The sequence below is a fragment of the Maniola jurtina genome, chromosome 9 (genome assembly GCF_905333055.1).
Source record: "Maniola jurtina chromosome 9, ilManJurt1.1, whole genome shotgun sequence".
Taxonomy (NCBI): Eukaryota; Metazoa; Arthropoda; class Insecta; order Lepidoptera; family Nymphalidae; genus Maniola; species Maniola jurtina.
This window is the reverse complement of record NC_060037.1, coordinates 13,229,503-13,255,753: the sequence shown is the minus strand read 5'-3', so window position 1 is coordinate 13,255,753 and position 26,251 is coordinate 13,229,503. Positions and strand designations below refer to the sequence as shown.

Genomic DNA, 26,251 nt, shown 5'->3' with positions numbered 1-26,251 from the left:
GCTCATTATACAATCGAAGATTATCTAAATGACAAATGGATTGGATTTGACTCTCTCCAGCAATACACGGCGCTGCAATTGCTTGTATACAGTATGGCATATTATTTTTAATGAATATGTACTTGAAAAGAGCAACCGCTGAGTTTCTTGCTGGTTCTTCTCGGTAGGAACGGCATTCCGAACCAGTGGAAGATTATTTTGACGATTCAAAAGCACTTGTAAAAGTTTAATTGAATAAACACATTTTGAATTTGAATTTGAATTTAAACTTAAATTACGTAACTAGTTACCTGGTATAGACATACGTAGATCGTGCCAGCGGCTGAAAACATCCCCGCTCCAGTGTCCGGCCCAGCGCCCTAGCCCCGGGAAAGATGCGCGGGAGATCACAAATGGCCGCTTTCCTCTGATTTCAGCCAACGCCCTAGTATAAAAAAACCAGTCAAGTGCGAGCCGGACTCGCACACGAAGGGACATAACACTGTTATGTGCAATACTGCAAGTTAATGACAGACTGCGCCATCTATGTGTGATTTAGCAAATGAACACATTTTTTTTTAAATGAGACCTTGAGGCCCCAAGCCAAGAAGGCAGGCCTTAGCCGACAACGGCTTAAAGAACGTTACCGAGGATGTATTCTTTTCCGCGCCACACCCGGGCAAGGAGGCCATGCCTCGAGGCCCGTACCCCCGTCTTGACCTCGGTCAAACGAAGAAGACCCCTGCTGATTAAAGTTTTTTTGTGATGTAACCACAAATTCACGGTTTTCGGATTTTTCCCTTTACTTCTGCTAGAGCTACTTACCTGCCAAATATTATGATTCTAGGTAAATAGGAAGTATTCTATAGATTTTGATTCCCTTTTCTTGACAGACAAGACAAACAGACAACCAAATGATAAGGATTCCTTTTTCCACTGTAGCCTCGGCTAGCCCAGCTATACTCTCAGCAATTTGAATAGCCCATCTTAAATTATGACCAATGTTTATAGCCCAGCTGCATGCATAAAAATTTACTCACCCGTAAGTATGTATGGCCTCAGTAAGCCCATAAATATTGTGTATATCGTAGTGTCTTCCTATATAATGCTTGGCGTCCATACAAAGTGTCTTATACTTGAGTCCCTCTTCCGGAATGGCTATAGGCTTGTACGGGAGGTCTTCTGGTTCGCAGTCCCCATACATCGAACCGGAGAGGAAGTTTGATGGTTCATTCATGTCCTGAAATAAATAAATGTACTCCGGGTCTGAGGTTCGATTCCGGGCACTTCTAACGTTTAAGCAATACAATTCATTTGCTTTAACGGTGAAGGAAAACATCTTGAGGAAACCTGCATGCCTGAGAGTTCTCCATAATGTTTTCACAGGTGTGTGAAGTCTGCCGATCCACACTGGGCCAGCGTGGCAGACTATGACCAAACTCTTCTCATTCTGCGAGGAGACCCGTTCTAGTAATTAGTCGACGATGGGTTGATCATGATGATGATGATGATTGTACTCTGAAAATTTCAACTCTTTACCTATTACGGTTCACGAGATACAGTCCACTGTCAGACAGACGGACGGACGGACAGCGGAAGCTTGGTAAAAACTGCAGTCCCGTCGCGACACGATTCATGCAACTGGGTCGCAATATCGATATTTCAAAATCATCATATTAATCGTAGTATGTAAAGTCAAAGTCATTTATTCAAATTGGGCACAATTGTAGACTTTCTGATTGTCAAACGTAGTGGTGTTAATTAATTACGTTAACGTGTACCAATTATTTACATTATAATATGTCGTTAAACGCCGAAATAAGCCTAAAATCATTAATTTGACATTACTTACGATCCAAGCTCCGTCGTATTTGACCTTGTGATGGAAATCTGTCATCATTTCGCGCCAATACGCCGATGCGTTAGGGTGAGTGAAGTCGGGCCACGCGGTAGATACCGGGTTCCAAACCTAGGAAAACATCGAATGATACTATTATAACGACACACGAGTGGTCCTCGAAGCGTTCCGTACTTCAAAAGGAAAAACGGAACCCTTATAGGATCACTTTGTTGTCTGTCCGTCTGTCGTGTCTGTCAAGAAAACCTATAGGGTACTTCCCGTTGACCTACAATCATGAAATTTGGCATATTGTATATGTATAAATGAATAATTAAGTTTTAAAAAATGATGAAGAGATGAGAGTTTTGTGTGTTTACCTACCTTTCCGACAAATGGGTCATCAGTGGAGTTCTTGATGAACACATCCATTTCCATGCCACGGTCGAAGGGAGGATATTCCCCTGGCTTCTCCGATGCACTCACACCAGGGTCTATAAATCCAAAAAATCCATACTAATATTATAAAGCGAGCGATAATAAGCTAGCTACTCATGAACTGTTCATAAACAAATAATTAATTAGTATTTTCAATTTTCAAAGTGAGATAACTATACCAAGTGTGGTATCATATGAAAGCGCTTTACTAGTACATTCTAAAACAATTTTTTTTTAATTTTTTTTTTATGCACAATAGCTTTTGATTTATCGTGAAAAATGTCGGAAAAATACCCGAGTACGGAACCCTAGGTGAGCGAGTCTGACTCGCCCTTGGCCTTGGTACTAGGTGTCTAGAACTGTTTTTTAACTTTACAGCTTAATAGTTTCGATATCATTTAATTTGTTCTATGACATTATATGACCACTCACCAATAAGTATGACATAATGCATTCCCTTGTCGTGCAGTTGTTCGGCGAACTGTGGCAAGCCGGCGTACTTGTTGGTGTCATATGTGAAATCGTTCGACGTACTCATATAGTCAATGTCATTCCATTGCACGTCCTATAACAAGCACAGAAATACTGGACCGAGGACCTTTAGTCGATAATATTGCATATCATAAATTGAGGAAAATCTTAAATATATAAACGGACAGCTGTCTGGCTGATCAATAAACGCATAGCTCCAACTACTGGACGGATAGCGCTACTGATATTCTACATGCAGATAAGTGTAGACATCCGCTAAGAAAGGATTTTTGAATATTCATCCCCTAAGGTGGTAAAATATTGGTTTGAAATTTATGTACGCACTGCATTCGATCCCAATCCGATATGATTCGAGAATTACTAGGATCCGAAGTAGCCGAATTCGCAGAAGTTTGAAGAATTCCGAAGCCGTAAAACGAAATTCGGATCTGGTGCGCGAACTCTTCACGCATGAGCATCATCTAATAAATGAAAAAATAAACTTACAAAAGGAATCACTTCTCTGTTCTTCTCCATTACTTCTCGGGTTACATTCAGGCTGCCGTAATTGTACCTTAAAAATAATAAGAGTTGTGAACACTTTCATAAGTAGCTTATCAAGTACATAATTCGTCCCCATAAAATTTGTCCTAAAACAGTAGAAACACAAAAAGACAAATAAATAAAAGATCGCGAGCGTAGTGAGCTTAATATTTTATGATATAATACGAATATTACAGATGGATATTCGTACAACTTATTAGAAAAAGGGAACCTGATGTTAAACATTATCCATACTAATCCATACTAATATTATAAATGCGAAAGTTTGTCTGTCTGTCTGTCTGCTACTTTTTCATGGCCCAACTATTTAACTGATTCTTACGAAATTTGGTACAGAATTAGCTTATAACCCTGGGACGGACACAGGCTACTTTTTATTCCGGAAAATCAAAGAGTTCCCACGGAATTCCTAACGACCCATCCGCTTAACCAATTTGTATGAAATTTAGTACCGAGGTAGCTTGCGTCCATGTAATTGATATAGGCAACTTTTTATCCCGGAAAATCAAACAGTTCCCATAGGATCTTTAAAAACCTAAATCCACGCGGACGAAGTCGCGGGCATCCTCTAGTCAAGAATAAAGAAAAAAGAGTAGCATCATTAGGACTCCGTTTTTCCCCTTTGTGTACGGAACCCTAAACCCTAAAAATTTAACAATTTCGACCATCAATAAGAGTACAATTGTACCTACTTTGAATATATGATTTTGACTTTGACTAATGAATCTTACTTGCACAGATGGAAGCCTAGGGACCAGTATGGCGGCATGAAGGGTCGGCCAATCAGCGCGGTGTACTGTGACACTACGTCTTGCGGAGTTGGACCCAGGAATATATAGAAGTTTAGCATGCCGCCTAACGTCCGGTAGGTTATGGCTGGAGTTGGCTGCAGTACTATATCTGAAAAGACAATACTTATCTGATGAGCAAAGCTGCAAAGTGACTTCGTCTGTGTTGGTGTTAGCTGGCGGGCGTGCTCTGCCTTTTTGGAGTATTTTTTTGTTAAAACTGACTGGAAAGCGCTCTAAGGGGGTGCCGTGCGTATGTCGGCGAGCGCCGGCACAGACGGGGTCCATACTTGTATAGTTTAACTAACTTGTTACAAATAACTACAAACTTGACATTGGCTAATCTTTGTAAAGCCAGACGAGAGACGAAAAGAAAATGCTTTACCCATCGCGTTGGTATTAAGCAATAGGACGCCATGGCTTTGGCCGCTGGGTTCCACTGCCAAGTAGAATGGTTGCGACCCGTATAGATTAACCTGTAAATCACACATATTTGTTACAAAGGAATCTTTTAAATCCAGTTTCCACGGGGAATTGAAAATGGATTTCATTTTCTTCATCAACCCCCTTAAAAAAAGTCGAAAATTAATTGATATAAATAGTTCAAAAAATATCTGACGTTTTCGATTTGAAAATGGACGTCATTTTCGTTATCAACACCGATATCATTCACAGTAAACACGGTATCAGTAGCAATATGATTCTCATATTATGTTATACTAGCCACCCGCCCTGGCTTCCCTTCAAACATGCCACAACGGGTCAACGGATTGACCGACTTGGGAGATTTTTCATCTTGGAAAATCAAAGAGTTTCCATGGGACTTCAAAAAAATTTATATCCACACGGATGAAGTCGTGGGCACCAGTTAGTAGATAATATTTTGATTTATGTTTGATCGACGCTACATTACGCCCGCTATGTTACAGCACCTCTTTTCTAGGAAACCATAGCTTTTAGTGTTTCCATTGTGTATATTACAGCTATATAAAAAGTTAACTCACATTTTCCGTCGGAGCTATGTCCCTATTGAATAATGTAAACGTTTTCCAATTCAAATCGTTCAAGAAGGCAGCCTGCTTCTCTCCCAGACCGTACAAGTGATCCGATGGTAATAGAGATGAAATTTGGAAAAACTTATCTGACAGAATAAGTCCACCGATATTTTGAGTGTCCATTCTGAAATGAGACATTAATAGAAATAATTTTTTTAACCAAATAAACTTTTGAGAGTACTTTTGAATCGTCAAAACTTGCCAGTGCCAAAGGCATTCCGAACCAGTGGTTTGGAATGCCTTTTCTACCGAGAAAAACCAGCAAGAAACTCGTCGGTTGCTCTTTTCAAAGATTCGATTAACAATAATATTAGGCCATGTATAAAAGTAATTGCAGTTCCAAACATTTGAATTCGAATTTACTTATTTGGCAAATCTAAACTCTTTGATCATTTATTTATCGATAATAATAATTAATAAATAATCTTCGATTATGTATATGCTTTTTACATAACCGTACTTTTAATAGATTTTTAAACTTGTGTAAAATTGCGGAATTTTGTTATGAAAGCCTTTTTGAAAGCTAACTATCATATTAGACAATAACGAAAATAAAACGTATTTATGCTTTCTTTAATTTTTATTATATCCTCTACACTAAGGTAAGGAGGAGGAGGAGGAGGAGGAGGAGGAGGAGGAGGAAACTAAGGAGGAGGAGGTCATCGGTCCAGCCCGCTGGAGCGATGACCTGAAGAAGGTGGCGGGGAGCGGGTGGATGAGGAAGGCGGTGGACCGCGTTTGGTGGCGCGCTCTTGGAAAGGCCTATGTCCAGCAGTGGACGCTTACAGGGTGATGGATGGATGGATGGATGGAAGGTAAGGAGTAAGGTGCCTAGAAGAGATCGCTATTTTAGCGATAAGGCCGCCTATTGTACAAAAATCTATCTTGTTATAATTACATTTGTATGTGGTGTAAAGATTATTTTAGTTTACTTTTAACGAAGATAAAATGTACTCACAATGTAACATTGTCTGAATTCCGTATGACTTTGAATCCAACAGCTGAGCTGTCCACCTGTACTCTGTACTTCAGGTGTGATATGGGCCCCGATACCATTGGTATCTCGGGGTATGGCGACTCGAATCTCTTGAATTCCGCGTCGAAAATCTGTTGGGACAAATTTTATTACATGTAAATATATAAAAGGAACTAATAAAAATATTAAAGTACTGGATGGATGGGGCTGAATTTTGGCATGCAGATAGCTATTATACGTGACGGTTATACGCAGATGTCTACGTATCTAATATGTATTATATATTAGATACGTAGACTTTTGAAAATTCAATTCATGAACAGGGAAAAATTTACTTGTCTCTCAAGGTAATCTCTTACCTTAATCTGCAGCACGTCATCGGAAACGTAGTTAAAGTCCAACTTGATGGTATTGAACTCGTTAGGATACCCAGCGTCTCTCCCCCGGCCGCAGTAGACATACATGCCGTGTTTGGTTTCTGTGCTGTTAACGAACTGATACGTATCGTACTGTGGCGGATAGAAGCAGTATGGCGCGCCCGGGACAGATGTGGCCTTCCAACAACACCCTGCAATACAAATTCAAGGAAATCACTACTATAATACTACAAACACTAGAATTTAAAAAAAAATGTAGATGATCTGTAGATGATCTACTTGATGATACTTAGTTTTCATAATTTGGATCGAACATTTAGCTGGAATTTGAGACTTTCTAACTTCATCATCATTATCAACCGATATCAATCATTATTATCAACCTTTAGGCGTCCACGGACGGACGGACATAGGTGTCTTGTAGAGACTTTTTATCTATAGATGCCAGTCAATGCGCATATTGTCCACCACTTGAGCGCACATTTTCCGCAACACTTCCACCGGTCTTTCGGTATTGACTCTGACTAATAACTTCCATATAAACAGTAAATAGTAACACAAACCTCGTTGTGCGCATGTCTCCTCACTAGCGCCGCCCTGTGGTTGGCAGTCAAAGCGCATATTGTCTGCCACCTGAGCGCACATTTCCCGCAACACTTCCACCGCTTTTTCGGTATTGACTCTGACTATAACCTATAAACAGTAGATAGTAACACAAACCTCGTTGTGCACATGTCTCCTCACTAGCGCCGCCCTGCGGGTGGCAGTCAAAGCGCATATTGTCCGCCACCTGAGCGCACATTTCCCGCAACACTTCCACCGGTCTCTCAGTGTAAGCACTCTTTTTATTGTAATCCTTCTTTTTGTTTATTTCGGACATGTTGATTTTGTTCTTCGTTGACAGATTATTGTGATCATGGTATCGATTTTCCGTTGGTATTATCTGCAAGGAAAAATAAACAGAATAAGTATCACACAGTTCAATATCACATGTAAAAAAATTAAGAGTATGAGGGTAGGATAGTTGTAGGGTTTATTTTTAACCCCCCCCCGAACCAAGAAGAAAGGTGTTATAAGTTTGACGTGTGTATCTGTCTGTGGCATCGTAACGCCTAATCGAATGAACCGATTTTGAATTAGTTTTTTATAATTTTGTTTCCAAGTTTAAAAATTATTTTACATTTTATCCCACATAGCATCCAGCCACAGATTCGCACAGGTAGCTTATTAAAATTTTCGTAGGTATCTCTAATTTTTTGAAAATAAAATGTAGTCTTTATCACTCAGAAATAATGTAGCTTTCGACTGGTAAAAGAATTTTCAAAATTGGTTCAGTAGTTCCAGAGATTACTTCCTACAATACAAAACACCACAAAATACTTTACAATGTATTCTATTTCACTCTCCCACAAGCTCTTTCTCTCTCTTTTAGATGTGTTTCTCTCTTTTTCCTGACACTTGCGTTTCATAGAGTTTCAAATCACAAAAGTAGTACAAAAGAAGTTTCACTTCATAATTAATTTACCTTTTCAATAACTGGTGATAGCGGCTTGCTCACGTCGTCAGGGTGCGCGCGCTGCCATAGTCTCCTAAAAAATTAGAAATTAATAGGCAAATAGAACAAGGTAAACTTTTAAAACTTAATTTCACTAGTTCGACGTAACGAAGACAGTGAGAACACAAACACAATGTAATATAGAGTGCCCGGCAAACAACTTGAGCATTGACCCGATTGGCTGACAAATGGTACGTGCGCGCGATTGGTTGATCAGTCGGCGCGGGTGCACGCGATTGGTTGATAAGAGTACGTCGACTTTGACTTCCTCGATTCGCCAACTTTCTCCCACTAAGCTTTTCAGGTCCAAGTTGCTTGCTGGGCACTATGCCACATTGTTTGAACACCCCTCCCACCACTGTAACGCATCATAACTTAAATAAAAGAATACAAGCCATGCTAATCTTAACTAATATTCCCCTTTCCCCTCCAGTTAAGCGTAAAGCTTGTGCCAGGAGTAGGTACGACAATAGTGCAACGGGTGGGGTTTGAACCGCCGTCCTTTCGGAATTCAGTCTACTCCTCAACCGTTGAGCTATCGAGGCGCAAGTTTTTACAAGTTTTACCCCTTACCTATAATGGGCATCACCCCAGCCTCCGCCCAGGGCACCGCCCACCGCCCACCACGCGCCAAAGCACAGCGCACAGAGCAGTGCCATGGCCACCATTCCAGGAAACAGGTTCGATGTGGTCTCCCAACAACCACCCAGCCAGCTGCGACTGTGGGAAAATCTTTCGTATCTGAAATACAATAGGTAAAAATAAAAATTTAATAAAAGCAGCACAAGAAAGTTTTTTTTTAGGGTTCTTATCTCAGAGAAAAAGAAAGGGACACTATAAGGCCTCATTCGTACGAGAGCTTTTTTTAACGTCCGTTAAAAAAGCGTTCAAATAGAAAAATGCATTCCCAAGTATCTGTTCACACGTCAACGCTTTTTTAACGCGGTGGATGGATTGCGTAAAAGAGGATATGGGTATAAAAGGGGAAGATGATAAGTTGATGGATGACAGAAGAGAGTGGAAGAGGAAGACATGTTGTGCCAAGCCCACGTAACATGGGATAAGGTCTGGAAGAAGACTTTGTATTTTCAGCGCAACGCCGGGTTTTAACGCAACGCTTTTTAACGCTCGTGCGAATTAGGGCTTAGGGCTTAGGATTTTTTTAGGTCCTACAAGGACCACTTTGTTATCGACCTGACTGTCATGTCTGTCAAGAATCAAGGACATTAATACCTATCATGTACTTCCCATAGCAATTTCTTAAAGCACAAGTAAAGGGAAACCCCGAAAACCGTGAATTTGTGATTACATCAGAAAAAAAAAAGATTTAAGTGTTATTTTTTGTATTTGTAGATAGAGTTTTTGTATTGTAGATGGTATGGACTACTTTATGTGTGATTTCCACTCACATTTGCCTGGTTTTTTTTTGCAGTTAAAGTAAAAAAAAATTGAGTCCTTACTTACAAACAAAAATTGTGTGGTGAATATAAAACAGTGATATTAAAACAATCCAGCAATGACTGAGCAAAACAAAGTATATTATGATAAATATTGTAACTGGGTATAAAGTGGGGGAAAGTATAAAATAGGAATTTATAGTCATACTAGCTGATGCCCGCAACTTCGTTCCCATGGTATAGGTCTTTAAAAATTCTGTGGGAACTCATTGATTTTCCGGGATAAAAAGTAGCCTATGTGTTAATCCAGGGTATCTATCTCCATTCCCAGTCAAATCAGCCAAATTCCTCCAGTAGGTTTTGTGTGAAAGAGTAATAAACATCTATCCATCCACACATACAAACTTTTGCATTTATAATATTAGTAGGATTTTGTTATTGTTATTAATATCTCAAGCTCTAAACATAATAAAAGATAATCAAGGGTCAATTAATGTCAATATACAGTTAAACATATTTTTCTCTGCTATGATATTATATTATTGAGAGTAACCACCAACTTTCTTGCTGGTTCTTCTCAGTAGGAATGGCATTCCTTACCAGTGGTAAATTTTTTTGACAATTGAATAGCACTTGTAAGTTTACTTGAATAAAAATATTATATTCTATTCTCTTACTTACTAAGCATCTTTATAGTTTATACATAAATAAAGAACTTGAAAGAACTTAAGAAATGGCCTTGTTCACAAATTCAAAGTTGCTCAGCGAGCTATGGAGAGGGCTATGTTAGGAGTTTCACTGAGGAATAAGATCCGAAATGAGGAGATCCGCAGGAGAACCAAGGTCACTGACAAGGTCAGCCTGTCACCGCAGGCTGGCGGGAAGTGGCTGGATGAGGAAGGCTGAGGACCGGGTGTGGTGGCGCTCTATAGGGAAGGCCTATGTCCAACAGTGGACGTCCACAGGCTGACGATGATGATGATGATGATGAAAGAACTTGACAAATTGGCATATCAACATATAGCTTAGATAGCTGTCTCAAAATATATGTAGTTTGTAGGTATTCTTTATAGCATAGACTCCCCAGGACTCCCACTAATAAAGATTCTCCGCATTCAGTCTTAAAATAACAACTAGTAATTGAAGTTAGCTACCTATAATAGAAATGACATACCCTTTCATTTTATTTTCACACCTAAAACTGAACTATGTGAGATTTTTGGACTTCAAATACAATCTGGTAAGTAAGTACTTCAAGCTATTTTAATATAAGTACTTCAAGTTATTCAACAATTTTTGAAGAACTGAATTCAGTTTGTAGCTGAATAAACTCTTTGTATAATTCGTAACAAAGGATTAATCTTTATATGAAGGTTCAATGCACTGTATTATGATTACTGTCTTAACAGCAGTTATTGACCTTAAGAGTCAACAAAGTAATCAATGTTTTTATTACATGAACTAATATTGAATCCCATTTTTAACAAGTAGGGCAGAGTTTTGTCAATTCACCATTAACTTATCACATCCCTGCACTAATGCATAAGCGTTGTTTACTTAAGGATACATATTGTGTACCCAGACAAAGGATTAAATACTGAAGTCCGGCTGAGATCAGTTTCTGTAAAATAAGCAGTCATATGACTCTTGTTAGGATTGGCCTACTTGTTTTGCATGCACTGTACCCACCTATGTTCCCTAGAAGGTTCTCCTTCATTCCGTGGCCTTGGTATCACACCACCGAAAAGGGTTCCACGATTTGTTTTGTCAGTTTTTCCAAAGGGAGCAAAAGACAATTTTCTCTTATATGATGCGTTCTTAGGACCGTTCAGAGACGTCTCAGTATGCATACCAACATTGCGAGTTGATGGTTCACCAGTTTCAACGATATTAGAACCCTTATCGCTCTCATAGTGCAGTCGGTAGTTAATATTATCGTTCAGCGTTAATAAATCAGTTTTTGAACCTGGCGACTTATCACAGAAGTCCTCGAATGAGACTATCTCATAGTCTTCGTCTTCGTCCTGGCATTTTTCAGCTTTGTACGGGATTTTCGGCATACTTTTGCTTACTGCGATGCGCAGTCGGAATTATATTTATTAAAATAAATATTTACTAAATTCTATAACTCCGTTCTTTATGAACTGTGCGATACTTTGTTATTTTGTAACCGTATCATCGTTCTTTTCATAAAGAACATAAATAAATCTCAACTATTTTCTTATCACCATTGTCTTTTCTTAAAAATCAATCAACAAAAACAAATTCTTGCAAACACTTGCAAAAAAGATTAAATGACATTTGACAATGACAGTCACATGACAGCTTGAGAGCTTTGTACCACAGATCATTATTATAGTAGTCTGGAGATGTCAGTCAACCAGTTACTCGGTCTTACCCTCATATTTTTATTTTAAGTTTATTATTGTTAAAAAGCAAATATAAATTATAATATTTCAGATTAGAAAATCAAATTAGAATATTGAATCCATTTTGATTATTAAAATACAATTGTATGACCAAATATATATTAGAATAATCTGTCATTTTTGATGAATTAAGTACTAATTTGTAGGTAGTTTGGAAAAAAATAAAAATCAAATGCGTGAGCATCATGGTGGAATATTTGTGGTGAAAGTTATGTTTATAGTGAAAACATAAAAAAACGCTAAAATGGATTGGAAAAGTGCAAAGTTTCTTTTGGCATCCACAGCTACGGTTGTTGTTGCTTCCCAAGTAATAAAAAAGCTGTGTAATTACTTTTTCAACTCTAAAAAGAGTTCTCAATCCAAAGTTGTAAGTGATGAAGCTGGTTGTGATATGATGAACATTAGAAATCGTGAAATAAATGACGTGATATTGTTTTCCAATGATGTAATCCGACACACAATAAAAGTACCATCAAATAAAGACGTAACAATATGTGAGAGCAGAGAATTGAACTGCTTCAAATTGATAAAATACATCAAATCAGCGCGTGAAACTTTAGACGTCTGTATGTATCTTATAACCAGTGCTGAAATTGCGGAACAATTGATAAGATTGGGACAAAGGCACGTGTTAATACGAATAGTTGTTGATAGTGATATGGCTTTCACTGCACCATCTCAAATTAAGAAGCTAAAGGAATACAGTAAGTTCAGTTTAACCTGAAGATACGTACTTTTTATTTATTGTTAATGTTATATGCTTGATAAAATTAATGTTATCACAATATTCTTCTTTTACAGGTTTCATTCAAGTGCAGACAAATAAAAAATCTATCCTGATGCACCATAAATTCTGCATAGTAGATGGTCCAAAAGCTGTCAAGCGGAAACACATACTAAAAACCTACGCAGAGAAATTAAACATTCATGCACAATTAACAAAACATAATAATTTGCAACAAACAAAAATGAAACCTTGCAAAGGCTTTGTCATGTCAGGATCATTAAACTGGTCTACCCAGGCCATGGTTTCAAACCACGAAAGCGTTATTGTAACATCCCACCCCAATATCGTCAGTAAATTTGAAAAAGAGTTTGATAGCTTATGGGTTGAAAATGAACCAGTGAGTATAAACTAGGTATTGCTTTCTTACATTATTATTATTAAAACAAAAGTAATGATTGTTACCAGTTCTTATAATTATGATAATTATTGTTCTATATTTACATAATATTTGATAATTATAATAATATGAAAAATATTTTCAGGCTCTTCTTTCAACGCTATGACAAACTGACGAATAATTTTAAAGCAACTCTAAACAGACAATATAAAATATATAACAGTAAGTATGACCCAGCTAATCTTATTATTGTTATAAATATAAAAATAATTATTTAAAAATTTTTGGTACCGATGTATTTAAAAATAGTTAATTATGTTTTTAAATACATATCAAAAAGTGTGGGGCAGGTCCCCAGAAGATGCAGGTTCGAATCCTGCTGGGCTTGCAATTTTTCGATATGTATTTAGAACATTCCTAGTGGATAAAACACTATAATAAAAATTATAATTACATAATATTATATATTTTTTAAATACAGTGGTCATTGTGAGTCAAAGGTTATATTATTAATAATGGCATCAAAACAAAAAAAAAACACATGGAAAAACAAATTTTAAAATAAAATATGCGTTCTTCGTTAATTGCATTTCGCAAAAGAAATAGAGACATAAGATATTTTATAGTATAGTTTTATAGTATGTATAGTATTTTAAAAGACTTGGGGGGGTATGACATATTCTGTTTTAATTTTTTTTACAAGCAAAAAGTATAATCGCCCGATTGTTGAACAACTGCAACAAAAAGAAAAAAAAAATTTTATATGTTCATTCATTCACTCAAGTCTTCAGATGACAGATGACTTACAGAAACCATAGACAATTCCATGTGCACTTCAATTTCGATCGATCATATGTTTTCTTTGTGTAGTTTTTTTCAGCCGCTGATATTCGAATTGGTTATAAAGTATATATTTATTAATTAAGCTAGAATTACGTAGGAGTATCTAAAGAGTGTGAATTGTTGTACTAAACCGTGTAGACTAGTGAAAAAAATATTTTTTTCAAGTTCTTATTATAGGTGCAGTTGATGTGCACGTGCTTGCATTTTACAGTCATTTTCTGAAATTTGAATCAAGAAAATGCGGCTGAAACTTTAAATTTAACGTTGTAAACGTTCTATCTCTCAGTATACGATCTTTCCAATCTCAAATTTGTATATTTTACGTAAAAAACGTGGTTTTCTACGAGTGTTAGGTTCGTTTTGCTAATGCACTTTGGTTATTTTCTATTCAAAATTTTGTGGATGGAATTGTGTTTCTGGATCAGAAATTACTAGGATGAAGTGCAAATGGTATGTACAAAAGACATTTACATTCTCAAATACTAATAATTACGAGAAAACAGCATATTTCAGAGTGATATGAAGGTCACTCTAGAATGAGCATGTTATTTTTTTTTTCTCTTAATTTTCTTTGAATACTGGTGACAATAGATGCTATATATTAGGAATCATTAAAATTTTAAGTGATTTACAACTGTAAATTAAAATATCATTACATCAACTGGCTGAGAAAACATTAAATATAGACTTCACAGATAACTTTCATGGATTTAAATTTAACATAACTACAAGTTTTGTTTCATTCACTGCATTAAATATGGAATATAGGATTCTTAATTTAGTAACTCTAGTTCAAATATCTATATAATCTTCACTTTAAATAGTGCAACATGTGATTAATAAGTGTGGTTATCTAAATTTTTGGGTTACAAAATTGCTCCACTATTGCCATGTGCAATTCTATTTGAATATCATGATATTATTTTGCAAAGACTGAGCAAGACAGTGTCTATTTTAAAAAGTATGTTAGTGCCTATATTTTTGTAAAAAATATATTTTTGACTGCATGTGTCGTTTGCCGAGGGAAATTGTACTACTCTATTTGATCAATTGGTGTGGAATCATGTAAACATTACTGAAAAATTTATAATTAAAATTGTCACATGTTAATCAAGATGATTTTATAAAAATCACATGGTAAATCCATGATATGAAAAATATAATATTTCTCTATGTTCAAACCTTGGTTTGTGGAATCATATTATTTTCTAATTTTTATCAGTTTTATAAGTCCTTATTAATCCTGTTTACTGGAATTTATGACATAATTATTTATTACAGCAAAATTCTAATAACCTCTTTCTTTGTTACAGTTGTATGCACCAATGATGCAACACCACATGTGCAAGTGTTTTAGTGCAACAAATTTTCACCTAGTGCATCAATGTAAAATACACCAAAATGGTAATTTTAAAACGTGAAACAAGTATTTTGAAGTGTGTGAAGTTACCAGCAGATTATTTGCTGAAATAATTGTGTTTTGAAAAAAGTGCGTTTTATTGGATGCAGTGATTCTCAATAGATGGCGTTGTTAGCATTGCTGAGCAAATGAGGAAGTTCTGCTATTCGTCACTAGATAGCGCTGGTAAGGGAATTATATTTTTATTTTTAAGAGAACACCGCCATCTTGTGGCGAGTAGTGCTATTTACCGTTTTCAGTTTTACGTTAGATGGCGCTCTGTGTCTTGATTTAAAACTGAACTAAGTTTTTACATTTTTACTGGCCAATCTCTCCTCTCTTAGTAAAATTATTTTATCCTTTCCTAATTTAATTATAGATTTTTGTACATTATTACATAGCTTAGGAATTTTTGGAGATAATCTGCAGACCAATAACTTCTGTGTTTTTTTGAAGAAAAATAGCATTTTTGGCAAAATAACAAAATAGAAATTATGAAACTGGTACAGTTTCGGAGCCCTAACTGAAGATTAAGGATTATTTCTATTTTAGTACAATTATTAATTGAGATGTCTGCCACTTAGAAACTGAATAAAAAGTTGACGATATGCCTTACTTTTATTTTTAAATTAATTTTACAGAAACAAATACTTACGTATTTTTTCTGAAACACACGAAACGATTTATAACTCAAAATCGGGTATTTTTGGCTATAGGTCTTTAGAAGTCGTTTGATAGCAATAATTGTCCTCTACAACCTCTCAAAGAGAAGGTAACGTTTTACTTGATGTCATATATAAATATCATAATGGTTTAAAAAGTATTAAAAATTATTTTCCAGCTTCAAAAGGTTTCTGGTATTAAATAATGTTAAGAAAACGGAAATTTTAAAGAAAAGTCATAAAAATAGGAGCTGTTTCTGGGGATTTCCGAAGATTGGCTGTTTTATGGCTTTATTGACTACATTACTAAGTTTGAATTATATTTAGGTAGAACCTCTATCTAGTGTACCCGGTACAAGAAGGGACTTCGTCGAATTGGCGTCGATTCTGATGTCTTTCTCTTAGCTAAATTTTCAGTATCTGCCTCTTTTTCTTTTTAATTTGCTAAAAAAGACGGAAAATTAATTTTAAAAACTAAATTTTTGAGCGCACTAAAAAATAATAGGGTCATAATCTAAAGTCACGAGGTTTGACAGTTCTAAATTAAATTAGATTTGTCCTTTTCTGTCCCTTTCTTTATTATATTGGTAAGAAAAAGATGCGAATACTCTAAAATTTAGGTGCGCTCAGAATCAGTACACCTACTTATATCTAGATAGGTAGTAGGTACCTATTGAGTACCTACTGTCACAGTCTCAGGTCAGCTCCATGTAGTTTATTAACGGCTAATAACTAAAGAGAAAACTGTAATAAATGATAAAACACAGGAGTCATCAATCCTCTACTTTACTGAGCAATAAAAGTCAGTTTTGACTCAGGCTACCAAGAGTTGCGTACTAGTAGATATTAAAGCTATGGCCAAACGCAACAGTAGGCGGCAGCAATTTTTACTGACAAAGCCAACGACTGTTGCCTGTCAATATTAAATGTCAGCCATAATAATTAAGCCGGAAACAAATTATCGGATGCTTACGGACGCGGCTGACAGCTCCGACTAATAGGTGGCTGGATAATATAGTACACTGAACTGTGCAAACTATTGGAAGTACTCGTAAGTCGCGGACGTTACCTTGAAAGCTCTCTCTGTCCTCGAGATATATCACAAGCCACGTCTCAAACGACTATTCACACCTATCAGTCCTGTCTGTCAGCCGCGGCTTACGGACGCGTCCTATAGTTTGTTTTACGCTTTATGTCTATAGTATACTTATGACTTATAGTAACCTATAATAACCTATGGCAGGCATAAGTTGCTAGAGAACACTCTTTGGATTTGTTAGTAAACACTCTTGGTCTTGACACAATGTCGCTCGCTCACTCGACTATAGCCGTCACTGCCGCCGCGCGTTTTATCCGTCCAAGGGTTTAATAAACTTTCCTTTGATACCTCATTCGTATACAAACAAAACGTTTTATTACAATAATGCTCCCATATTCCTGGAAGGTGCTATAAAGGTGTATGTTAGATCGCGATGGCATACAAACTGCGCTTATTAGGGCTTTTTATTTATTTTAGTGTTCCGTAAACGAACGGGGATGGGTGACCAATGATGTGTGTTATTATGCTTTGCGAAAAAACCGGTCATGTGCGAGTCGGACTCCCATACGAAGGGTTTCGCGCCATTGTACAAGTAATAACATTTATTTATTTATTTTTATTTTCATATTTGTTATTATAGCGGCAATAGAAATACACATTCTGTGAAAATTTTAACTCTACCTATTGCGGTACTGCCGGACAGAAAGAATTTAGAATTAAGGCCCCGTGGGTACCTTTCGGGTAAGGAACCCTAGAAAATAACTTCTTAGCTATTAGACCGTTACTTAGTTATTTGATTTTCCAATTTCTACAAGGGCAAGTAACAGGTTAAAAGTCAATTAAAGGTGTCTTATCTCATGTAAATGTTAAGTACTAATGGTTTTACATATTATGTACTAGGTTAAAAGTCAATTAAAGCTATCTTATTTCATGCAATTTTAATAGATACTTATTAAAATTTCATTTGGTTTACTAAGTAAGAAAAACTATTAAGCAAGTTAGTAGTATAGGTAATAGAACAGTAGGTACATATACTTTAATTATACGTAAGGTATAAATTATTGCGGTGATAGCCTTGTGGTTATGGACTTCCAGAAATCGATCCTTTTTACGCACCCCTAACTTTTCTTTGCAACACAACTTGTGTTCTAAGCAATTTAAACATCACTTGCTTTAGCGGCGAAGGAAAACATCGTGAGGAAACCTGCATGCCCGAGAGTTCTCCATAATATTCTCAAAGGTGTGTGAAGTCTGCCAATCCGCACTTGACCAGCTGCCGGACTATGGCTAAGCCCTTCTCATTCTGAGAAGAGACCCGTACCAGTAGCGAGCCGAGATGATGATGGTGAAGATAAAAATTAGCTTTTTCGCTACGTGGGTTTTACAGGTATCTTAAATAACTGTACGCGGGTCTGCCCGCGAAATATCAGTATCATCCTCGCAGGTTTATATAAAAATCTTTACTTGAAAGGGTCCAGTTTAAGTATAATTACTTAAACTGGACCCTTTTAAGTAAAGATTTTTATACTAAATTAGTCGATACTATAACTAATGTTATAGTATCGAGTAATTTGTAACTCATGTCGAATTCATTGTTTTGACTAATTTCTTAAACTGCACTTTCAAGTAAATATTTTTATGTCATCCTATGAAGATGATGCTGCCATTGTCGGAATTAGAATGCCATAAGTGGTAACGCCCCGCACAGCCCCCACATTTATACAACCCGCTCATACCCCGATTGCCATCTCGACCTGTCGCGTACTATAGCTAGGATACGGAACCCACCAACTTTTCTTTTAATAAGTAAAGTCATAAACTACATTTCACAATCTTTGACCCATAGCGAGGCAACTATGGGTCGTAAAGATCGTTATCGGCGAATAACCGTGTGATACACAACTTACCTAATTCTAGTTTAAACTGATTCCTTTCCTTATAAACTTCGCCTATGCCTATTCACTATTTGTTGATAATGAAGATACAAATTCGCTTTAACACTACATCAAGTTTACAGGACGTCTAACGGCCGAAATTAATAATCAATCTAGATAAAAAGATAGATTAAGCATTAATTTTGGCCGTAAAATAACTAGATAAGTAGTCAGGATGCGGAACCCACCAGCTTTTCTTTTAATAAGCAAGACATAAACTACATTTTCACAATCTTTGACCCATACCGCGTAACTATGGTCGTAAAGATAGTTATCGGCGAATGACCGTGTGATACACAACACACACCTAATTCTAGTTTTAACTGATTCCTTTCCTTATGAACTCTTTCTCGTAAATGACATTATCTTACGAGCATTTTATTGTTTTCTGTTTTTTGACGTGACAACGTCTTATAATTCGATAGAGCCGGCTGCACGCACGAAAAAACATGACTCATGCGGCGTTACCTCGCTCTGAGGCGTTCCATGTAAGGCTTGAAGTGCAAGCGAGAGCGCGGAACGAGCGACAAAGAAGCACAATCGGCCTTTGTTGTCACGTTCAACTATCAGTATTGTCAGTAAACCGACTTTACAGACAACCAATTTTTTTTTCTTTTTTCTGGTGGGAGGCTTTTGACGTGGCTAGTTACCACCCTACTGGCAAAACCGTGCTGCTATGCGATTTTAGCGTTCTAATTAGACCTATTCTTGTTGTAATTAGGGTTCCGTACCTGAAGACTGCCAACGTGACCCCTCTGTTTGTCGTCTGTCAGCCTATCTCATGAACAGATATGGGTACAGTACAGTCTATCTCATGAACCGTTATAGGTAAAGAGTTGAAAATTTGACCTGGGCGCCATAGAAACCTCGTAGTAATTATCACCACTATATCATCTTACTTACCCTATAAGGGTTCCGTAGGATAACTTGATTTATCGTGCAAAATGTCGGAAAAAATAACCGAGTACGGAACCCTCGGTGCGCGAGTCTGCCTCGCACTTGGCCGGTATTCTTATTTGATTGTACGGCAAGTTAGCTCTTGACTAAGAATTCATTTACTAGAAATTACAAGAATAGTATAGCCCAGCTGTGTGGGGCACCTTTACCCCCAAAGCCGTGTGAGTCACGCACGGTTTTACATATTAAAATGTTTTTATATTTACAAACAAAGAGCCGAAGGGTAACTGCACCGGACGCATCCAGAAATGGATACTAAGTGGAGGAAGTTGCGTTTATAAAGAGGCATTTTGATATGCGACCGATATGTTGCGATAAAACGTTTAACTAACAGTTCCCGCCGGCGACGTTCGCGTGATATAATAAAACGTTAACTTATTGGAAAAATCCTATTAAAATGTAAAGGATTATTACCTAAATATATGATAGGAAAAGCTGGAAGGGATCGCTAGGTAGCGATAAGGCCGCCAAAATGTACCTGCCTATATATTTCTTTTGCTTTGTAGGTACCTATGTGTTTTTCTGCACTAACTTTGTGATCTTAATATCACACTATCACACTAATATTATAAAGGCGAAAGTTTGTATGTGTGTGTGTGTGTGTGTGTGTATGTTTGTTACTCCTTCACGCAAAAACTACTCGACGGATTTGGCTGAAATTCGGAATGGAGATAGATAATATCCTGGATTAGCACATAGGGAGTATTTATTCATCCAAGCACATAGGCTACTTTTTATCCCGGAAAACTAGAGAGGTCCCACGGGATTTCAAAAAACCTAAATCCACGCGGACGAAGTCGCGGGCGTCAGCTAGTAATATAATAAAACAAAAAGCTGACTGACTGACTGATCTATCAACGCACAGCTCAAACTACTGGTCGGATCTGGGCTGAAGTTTAGCACGCAGATTCATGACGTAGACATCCCCTAAAAAAGGATTTTCGAAAATTCAATCCCTAAGAGAGTAAAATAGGGGTTTGAAATTTGTGCAGTCGACGCAGACGAAATTGCGGGAATAAGTTACATAGTTAGGTAAATTATAAAAAAAGCTTGTGAATGAGTTTCCTTTTATTTTGTAAGTTACATCACTACTTTGATATTATTTTGCACTTTTAATGCGGAGCTAATGTTCGTTAGACGACTTGTAGAAAAGATCCTTAGCTATAGATAGACTACGATTTTTCATAGAAAACTTTTTAACTAAATATTTAATCGATAAGTAGCTATAAACGGACATTCGTCCATTTTGGTGTACTTACATTGTGTATGAAAGAACAAGATTAAGTATTCAATCCCGAAGGCCGGCCTGCGATTGTATTGAAAACAAATGAACAAAGACAATCGCAAGGCTCTGTGATTACCAGATATATGGAAAGATAGTGTTTTATTTCATACTGGTACCTACTTGCTGCCTAAGAGCGGTTACAAATTCGTGAAAATACGGATATATATAAAACTTTGACCGAATCCGGATATTGCTTACGCACTAATTTGATCTTTGATCCAAATCCAAGCTAATTCAGAGCACCTTTTTAACATTTATGTCATAATATGTCCGATTTGAATCCGGGGCACATCAGAGATATTCTCATGGATGACGGAACGAAATTGGATGAATGACGAAAGTCGAATCTAGTGCTAAGCTACCATACAAATAGAACTTTTGAAACACATCTAAGAAAATTTCACTGAGTTTGATTGGTTAATATTAAAATGAGAACCAAACTATGTTTGTATTATGCGCTAGGGAGCACGCTAGCTGTTGTACTAAGTACTTTTAATTTCTTTGATTAAATATCAGAAATTGGAAAAACATTGCTCATCCATGCTTTACATTTTGTAAAAAAACAGAGTGCGTTTCTGCGAAATTAAAATGTTAAATGAAAAAAGCGTCCTAGATCGCTTATAGCCTATAAAATACATTTTACGACTTCCTAAAAACAGCAATAAATAGGCGTAACCACTTCAAATTCATATTATTCAGTTATTCATCGGAATTTACGATCAATTTGTAGAAGTGCGTTAATGCGAACGAGGCGCCTTTACCGGAGGGGTCCTCACTTGGCAACCAGACTAAAGACGGCCATATTCTCGCTGTCAATAGGCGAATAATTGAATTCTACGCTTTCTATAACAGTAACATCACCTGCCTTTAAAAAGAAATAAAAAAAATCAGAGCGGATCCCCAAGCTCTATTTGACATATCGTAACTCAAATGTCTTCTCTTATTATTGAACATAACATCTTCAGATACCTATAACTAGTACAGTATATTCGACGCCCGTATTAAGCAATTAGGCCTCTATTTATTGGGGGATAAAAAAGATTTACGATAGACACCATTAAGGCGGCTACGACCTTTTAGATTGGTTATATTCAACCAGGTGCGACGAGTCGCTCCGATTTTTTTCTTGAAAAGCTTTGTCCGCGCTGCCAAGTATGGTTTCATTGTACAATAGATGTAAGATTTTGCACAAAAACCGTCTCGCAGAAACGGGGCTTTAGAAAAAAGTGCACCTTGAATGCAATATCGGGTAGGTACGTACCCATATTTCTCTCGGCCCCGAAATGCATTTTCGTTTCTATACTTACAATGCATACAGCCTAAAACGAATGAGTGAACGAATGAAAAAAGGAATTGCGTCGTGTTTTTTTTTTTTCAATTTTTTATTTAATCTATGGTTAACGGCCTGCTGCCAGTCTTCCTGTTTGCCCGCGGGCGCGTGCCATGTTTTTGATTTCTATTGTTTTTTTAACGTCTTGAATTTCAGTCTTAGTAAATAGGTACGTACGCACGACCCCTATAAATTACATTTTCCTTCAGTTTCTAGAACAAACTTTTTAATGTGAAGTGGAACGAAATTAACTTTTGGGCGAATTGTTGGTAGTTAGATATTTAGGAGCTAGATATAAGCTTCATTTTCATAATAAATAATACCGTGGTCCTAGCAAAATCATGTAACCAATGTTCAGAATGGGACATCTATCGGTAGAAACGACGACCAACAAGTTTAATTTTACATCAACATAATACTAATCAAAAAAGTAAATTATATAAGATTAAAGTATTTATTATTTGCTTAACTTTGAATTGTAGTATACTGATGTTTGCTAACCGTAAAATGTTTACAAATATCCAATACTAGAGTAAGTAGTATTTCTTAGAATATAATTATCTAATTTTAAACGCTTGTTTACTTTTACGGTATTTTAACCGATTGATGTAGTTAAACATAGAATATTAGATTATAACGAACTGAAGATTAATGGATATAATTAAGTATAAATTCACGATGGTTTGCACATTAGGTATAATGCAATTACACCATTGTCGGCACAACTGATAGTCGTTAACACATAATGCCGGCCGCGATCCACAAATACCTAGCGAGGCTCTTAATTTATGCGCTGTGTTGCCAGATACACTTAATATATTTCTTAGGCATTTTATAAAATCCTAAATCCACACGAACAAAGCGCGGACATCATCTAGCTCTATATTACCTGAACTAATCTTTATTTTAGAATGGAATATAACTGCTTTATTGTAATGTAGCAGCGTATATTTGGCAGAAAAAAACCATGTAAACATTAATGAGGAAAGTATCTATAATTTATTGGTTGTTCGTTATGAAAATATTAAGCATTGAGTTATTTAAGCTAGGGTAAGCAGTGCTTTTATGTCTCTATGAACTGCACGCTACTGTTTTCCGCAGGCAAACATCGCTGCCCCGTAGACGTAGCGGACGAAATCGCGAGATATCTATATATATCTATAGATGAATCAATAGATAGGTAAAAAATCCCTTCTTCAAGATTTCAAGCTATCAAAAAGAAAATACAGATTTCCCACCCTCACTGATCTGGCAATACTGGCTGCGCGCACGCCGTCAGTAAATATAATTTTATGTCCGCCAATAAAAAAACATATTTACGGTCTTTGAGGAATTATTATACATAATAATTCAATGTTTACGGTAGAGTATACGCCTGAAGAAACTTAAACGCTCATCACAATTCCTGCCGAGCTTGAGCGGAATAAGGAATGCGTAGAGTTGTTAATGGCACTCGTTGTTTCATTTTTTCTTTTTTTTCAATTATTTCGAAACGACGAAGCGGTAAGTAATAATTTTGAAGTATCAATTGTTTTACATGACGGTTTAATGATTGTATTTATTTATTCTTGGTTTTTATAACAATATTTATGTAGTTTGTTTAATTGGAACAAGCCGTTTGTATTTAAATTTATATTGCCTTTACATAACTATATTATGCCCATATTATTTATGTTGGAATTAATATTCATTTATTTAAAAAAAATCTTTAATATACTTTGTTATCACAAAACTTTTGTATTGTAACTTACTAATATTATAAATAGTAAAGTGTCTTTTATATAGAGGGTAATGATCCGATTCTAAAAATTCTATCACTGATTGAAAGCTACATCATCCCTGAAACCTATAGGATGTGAATCACCTGGCAAAAGCTAGTTTAATATGATTTCAAAATTAATTAGGTTATATTTGAAGGTTTGTATTACTGAGTTAAGTTACTGAGTGCTTTATTACGAAATAGCAATTTGAATATTTTTTATCTGAGAATTACTAAGAGTTCATTGCAAAAAAGAACGTAAAATTAAATAGTTCAATGAAAATTAATTAAGAACTGCTCTATGGAAGTCAATGTTCTCCCCAGACCAGACAGATTTCGAAAATGTACTACATACATAAGGCTACGATCACATTTTTCACGTATACGGTTTTAACCGTATACGAGAGTCATACACACGACTAGCATTTCCGTTTGACTGCAGCTAGGTCACAAGGACAACTGCGAGCATGTCTCCAATACAAGAGATAAGTTTGCTAATATTATAAAGGGTAAAGTATGTAAGTTTGTTTGTAGGAAGCAATCTCTGGAACTGCTGAACTGATTCAAAAAATTCTTTCACCAGAAGAAAGCTACATTATTCCTGCGTGACATAGGCTATATTATATTTTCAAAAATTAGAGATGCCTCCGAAAATTGTAATCAGCTATCCGTGCTATCGTATTCGATAAAATCGGTTCGAGACGCGGCCTCCTCGATGACATCGTAACTTCGGGCTTGTATATGGGTTAAAATATTTATCGAACACAAGATTGTCTCGCATAAACTCCGTGTGAACAATCAAAAAAAAATATATATAAGGAAAAGGTGACTGACTGACTGATCTATCAACGTATAGCTCAAACTAATGGATCAGGTTGAAATTTAGCATGCAGATAGATAGTATGATGTGACTTAGACATACGCTAAAAAAGAATTTTTGAGGATTCAATCTCTAATGGGGTAAAATAGGAGTTTATTCTAGTCCAATGTCGCGAGCATCATCTAGTTTAATACATTTCTGCTGCCACTGCTCTATTCGACAAAATCTCGTGTACGGGAAATTTTTTGCCGTCTGGACGTAGCCTAAAGCTTTGCAAAAACATGGATAAGGCCCGTTTCGACCATTAATTTCGCGTGCCACGGCACCTCAGAGCCGACAAAGGGGATTTCTATGTAAAAATCGAACATTAAATAACATATTAGCGGTAGGTAATGCACATCGTTAGTACACGCGAGCGTCTAGACCGGAAACGAGGAGGTTTTCATGCTAAATATAATCTCTCCCCATGGATGGCTTACGGTAAACCCGCACTACGAAATTTTTCCGCAGAAATCTGCGACACATGGAACTTGTACGAATGCCATTCAATCATTATTGTCGACATCTAACCCCTCCCAAAGTTAGCCCTTGACTGCAATCTCACTTGGTAGTAGTGAGTGATGATGCAGTCTAAGATAACGCAGTCTACCTGGAAGGGGTATGGCAGTTTTCATTAAACCCATACTCCTTTGGTTTCTACACGGCATCGTACCGGAATGCTAAATCGCTTGGCGGCACGCCTTTACCAGTAACTAGCCACGGCCGAAACCTCTCATCAGACCAGACCAGTTTAGAAATTATAAAATTTCAAACCCCTGCCGGGAATTGAACCCGGGATCTCCCACTAATAAGACCACAGCGCTTGCCACTGCGACAGGGAGGCCGTCTAAAAATTGGTCTCCACTTCAAACCGGAGGGTAGTTGAGACCAATCCTTAATCTAAGTTGGTATAAATGATCCAATCGCCGGTACTCTGCTGAGCATTCGAATCCTTTCAGATTGAGATGAAAAGGTCATAGTCCACCAAGTGCAGATTGGCAGACTTCAGTTCACACACCTATGAGAAAATTATAAAGAAATCTCAGATATGCAGGTTTCCTTACGATATTTTCCTTCACCAAGCAAGTGATATTAACTACCTAAGTAATTGGTTTTTCGACACGTTTCCATACAATCACTATATTTAATATGGCATAGAATGCGTGAAATTTCGCAGTGCGGGCTTACCCGGGT

At 36.7% G+C, this 26,251-nt stretch overlaps 2 protein-coding genes across 3 annotated transcripts in view; one reads left to right on the top strand and one right to left on the bottom strand.

The window, feature by feature from the left end:
• The window catches only part of LOC123868162, a 37,286-nt gene extending 25,560 nt beyond the window's left edge, over positions 1-11,726 (bottom strand). Inside the window, exons 1-15 of the mRNA XM_045910570.1 lie at positions 11,127-11,726; positions 8,614-8,781; positions 8,011-8,074; positions 7,206-7,428; positions 6,468-6,676; positions 6,091-6,239; positions 5,082-5,256; positions 4,463-4,553; positions 4,021-4,189; positions 3,233-3,299; positions 2,687-2,819; positions 2,201-2,310; positions 1,832-1,948; positions 1,020-1,219; positions 291-424 (exon numbers count right to left, since the gene is read on the bottom strand). Coding sequence (XP_045766526.1) covers positions 291-424; positions 1,020-1,219; positions 1,832-1,948; positions 2,201-2,310; positions 2,687-2,819; positions 3,233-3,299; positions 4,021-4,189; positions 4,463-4,553; positions 5,082-5,256; positions 6,091-6,239; positions 6,468-6,676; positions 7,206-7,428; positions 8,011-8,074; positions 8,614-8,781; positions 11,127-11,497 — 2,380 coding nt within the window. The 5' untranslated portion in view covers positions 11,498-11,726. The remainder of the gene's footprint in view (positions 1-290; positions 425-1,019; positions 1,220-1,831; positions 1,949-2,200; positions 2,311-2,686; positions 2,820-3,232; positions 3,300-4,020; positions 4,190-4,462; positions 4,554-5,081; positions 5,257-6,090; positions 6,240-6,467; positions 6,677-7,205; positions 7,429-8,010; positions 8,075-8,613; positions 8,782-11,126) is intronic.
• A 289-nt stretch (positions 11,727-12,015) lies between these two features.
• The window catches only part of LOC123868159 (mitochondrial cardiolipin hydrolase-like), a 166,227-nt gene continuing 151,991 nt past the window's right edge, over positions 12,016-26,251 (top strand). The window contains exons 1-4 of one of the 2 annotated variants that reach the window (XM_045910561.1): positions 12,016-12,570; positions 12,668-12,990; positions 13,136-13,212; positions 15,147-15,181. In XM_045910561.1, the coding sequence (XP_045766517.1) occupies positions 12,111-12,570; positions 12,668-12,990; positions 13,136-13,156 (804 nt within the window). In that variant the 5' untranslated portion in view covers positions 12,016-12,110 and the 3' untranslated portion in view covers positions 13,157-13,212; positions 15,147-15,181. Of the gene's footprint in view, positions 12,571-12,667; positions 12,991-13,135; positions 13,213-13,815; positions 14,284-15,146; positions 15,419-26,251 lie in introns of those variants that run through there. The other variant, XR_006796600.1, reaches the window with a different exon arrangement.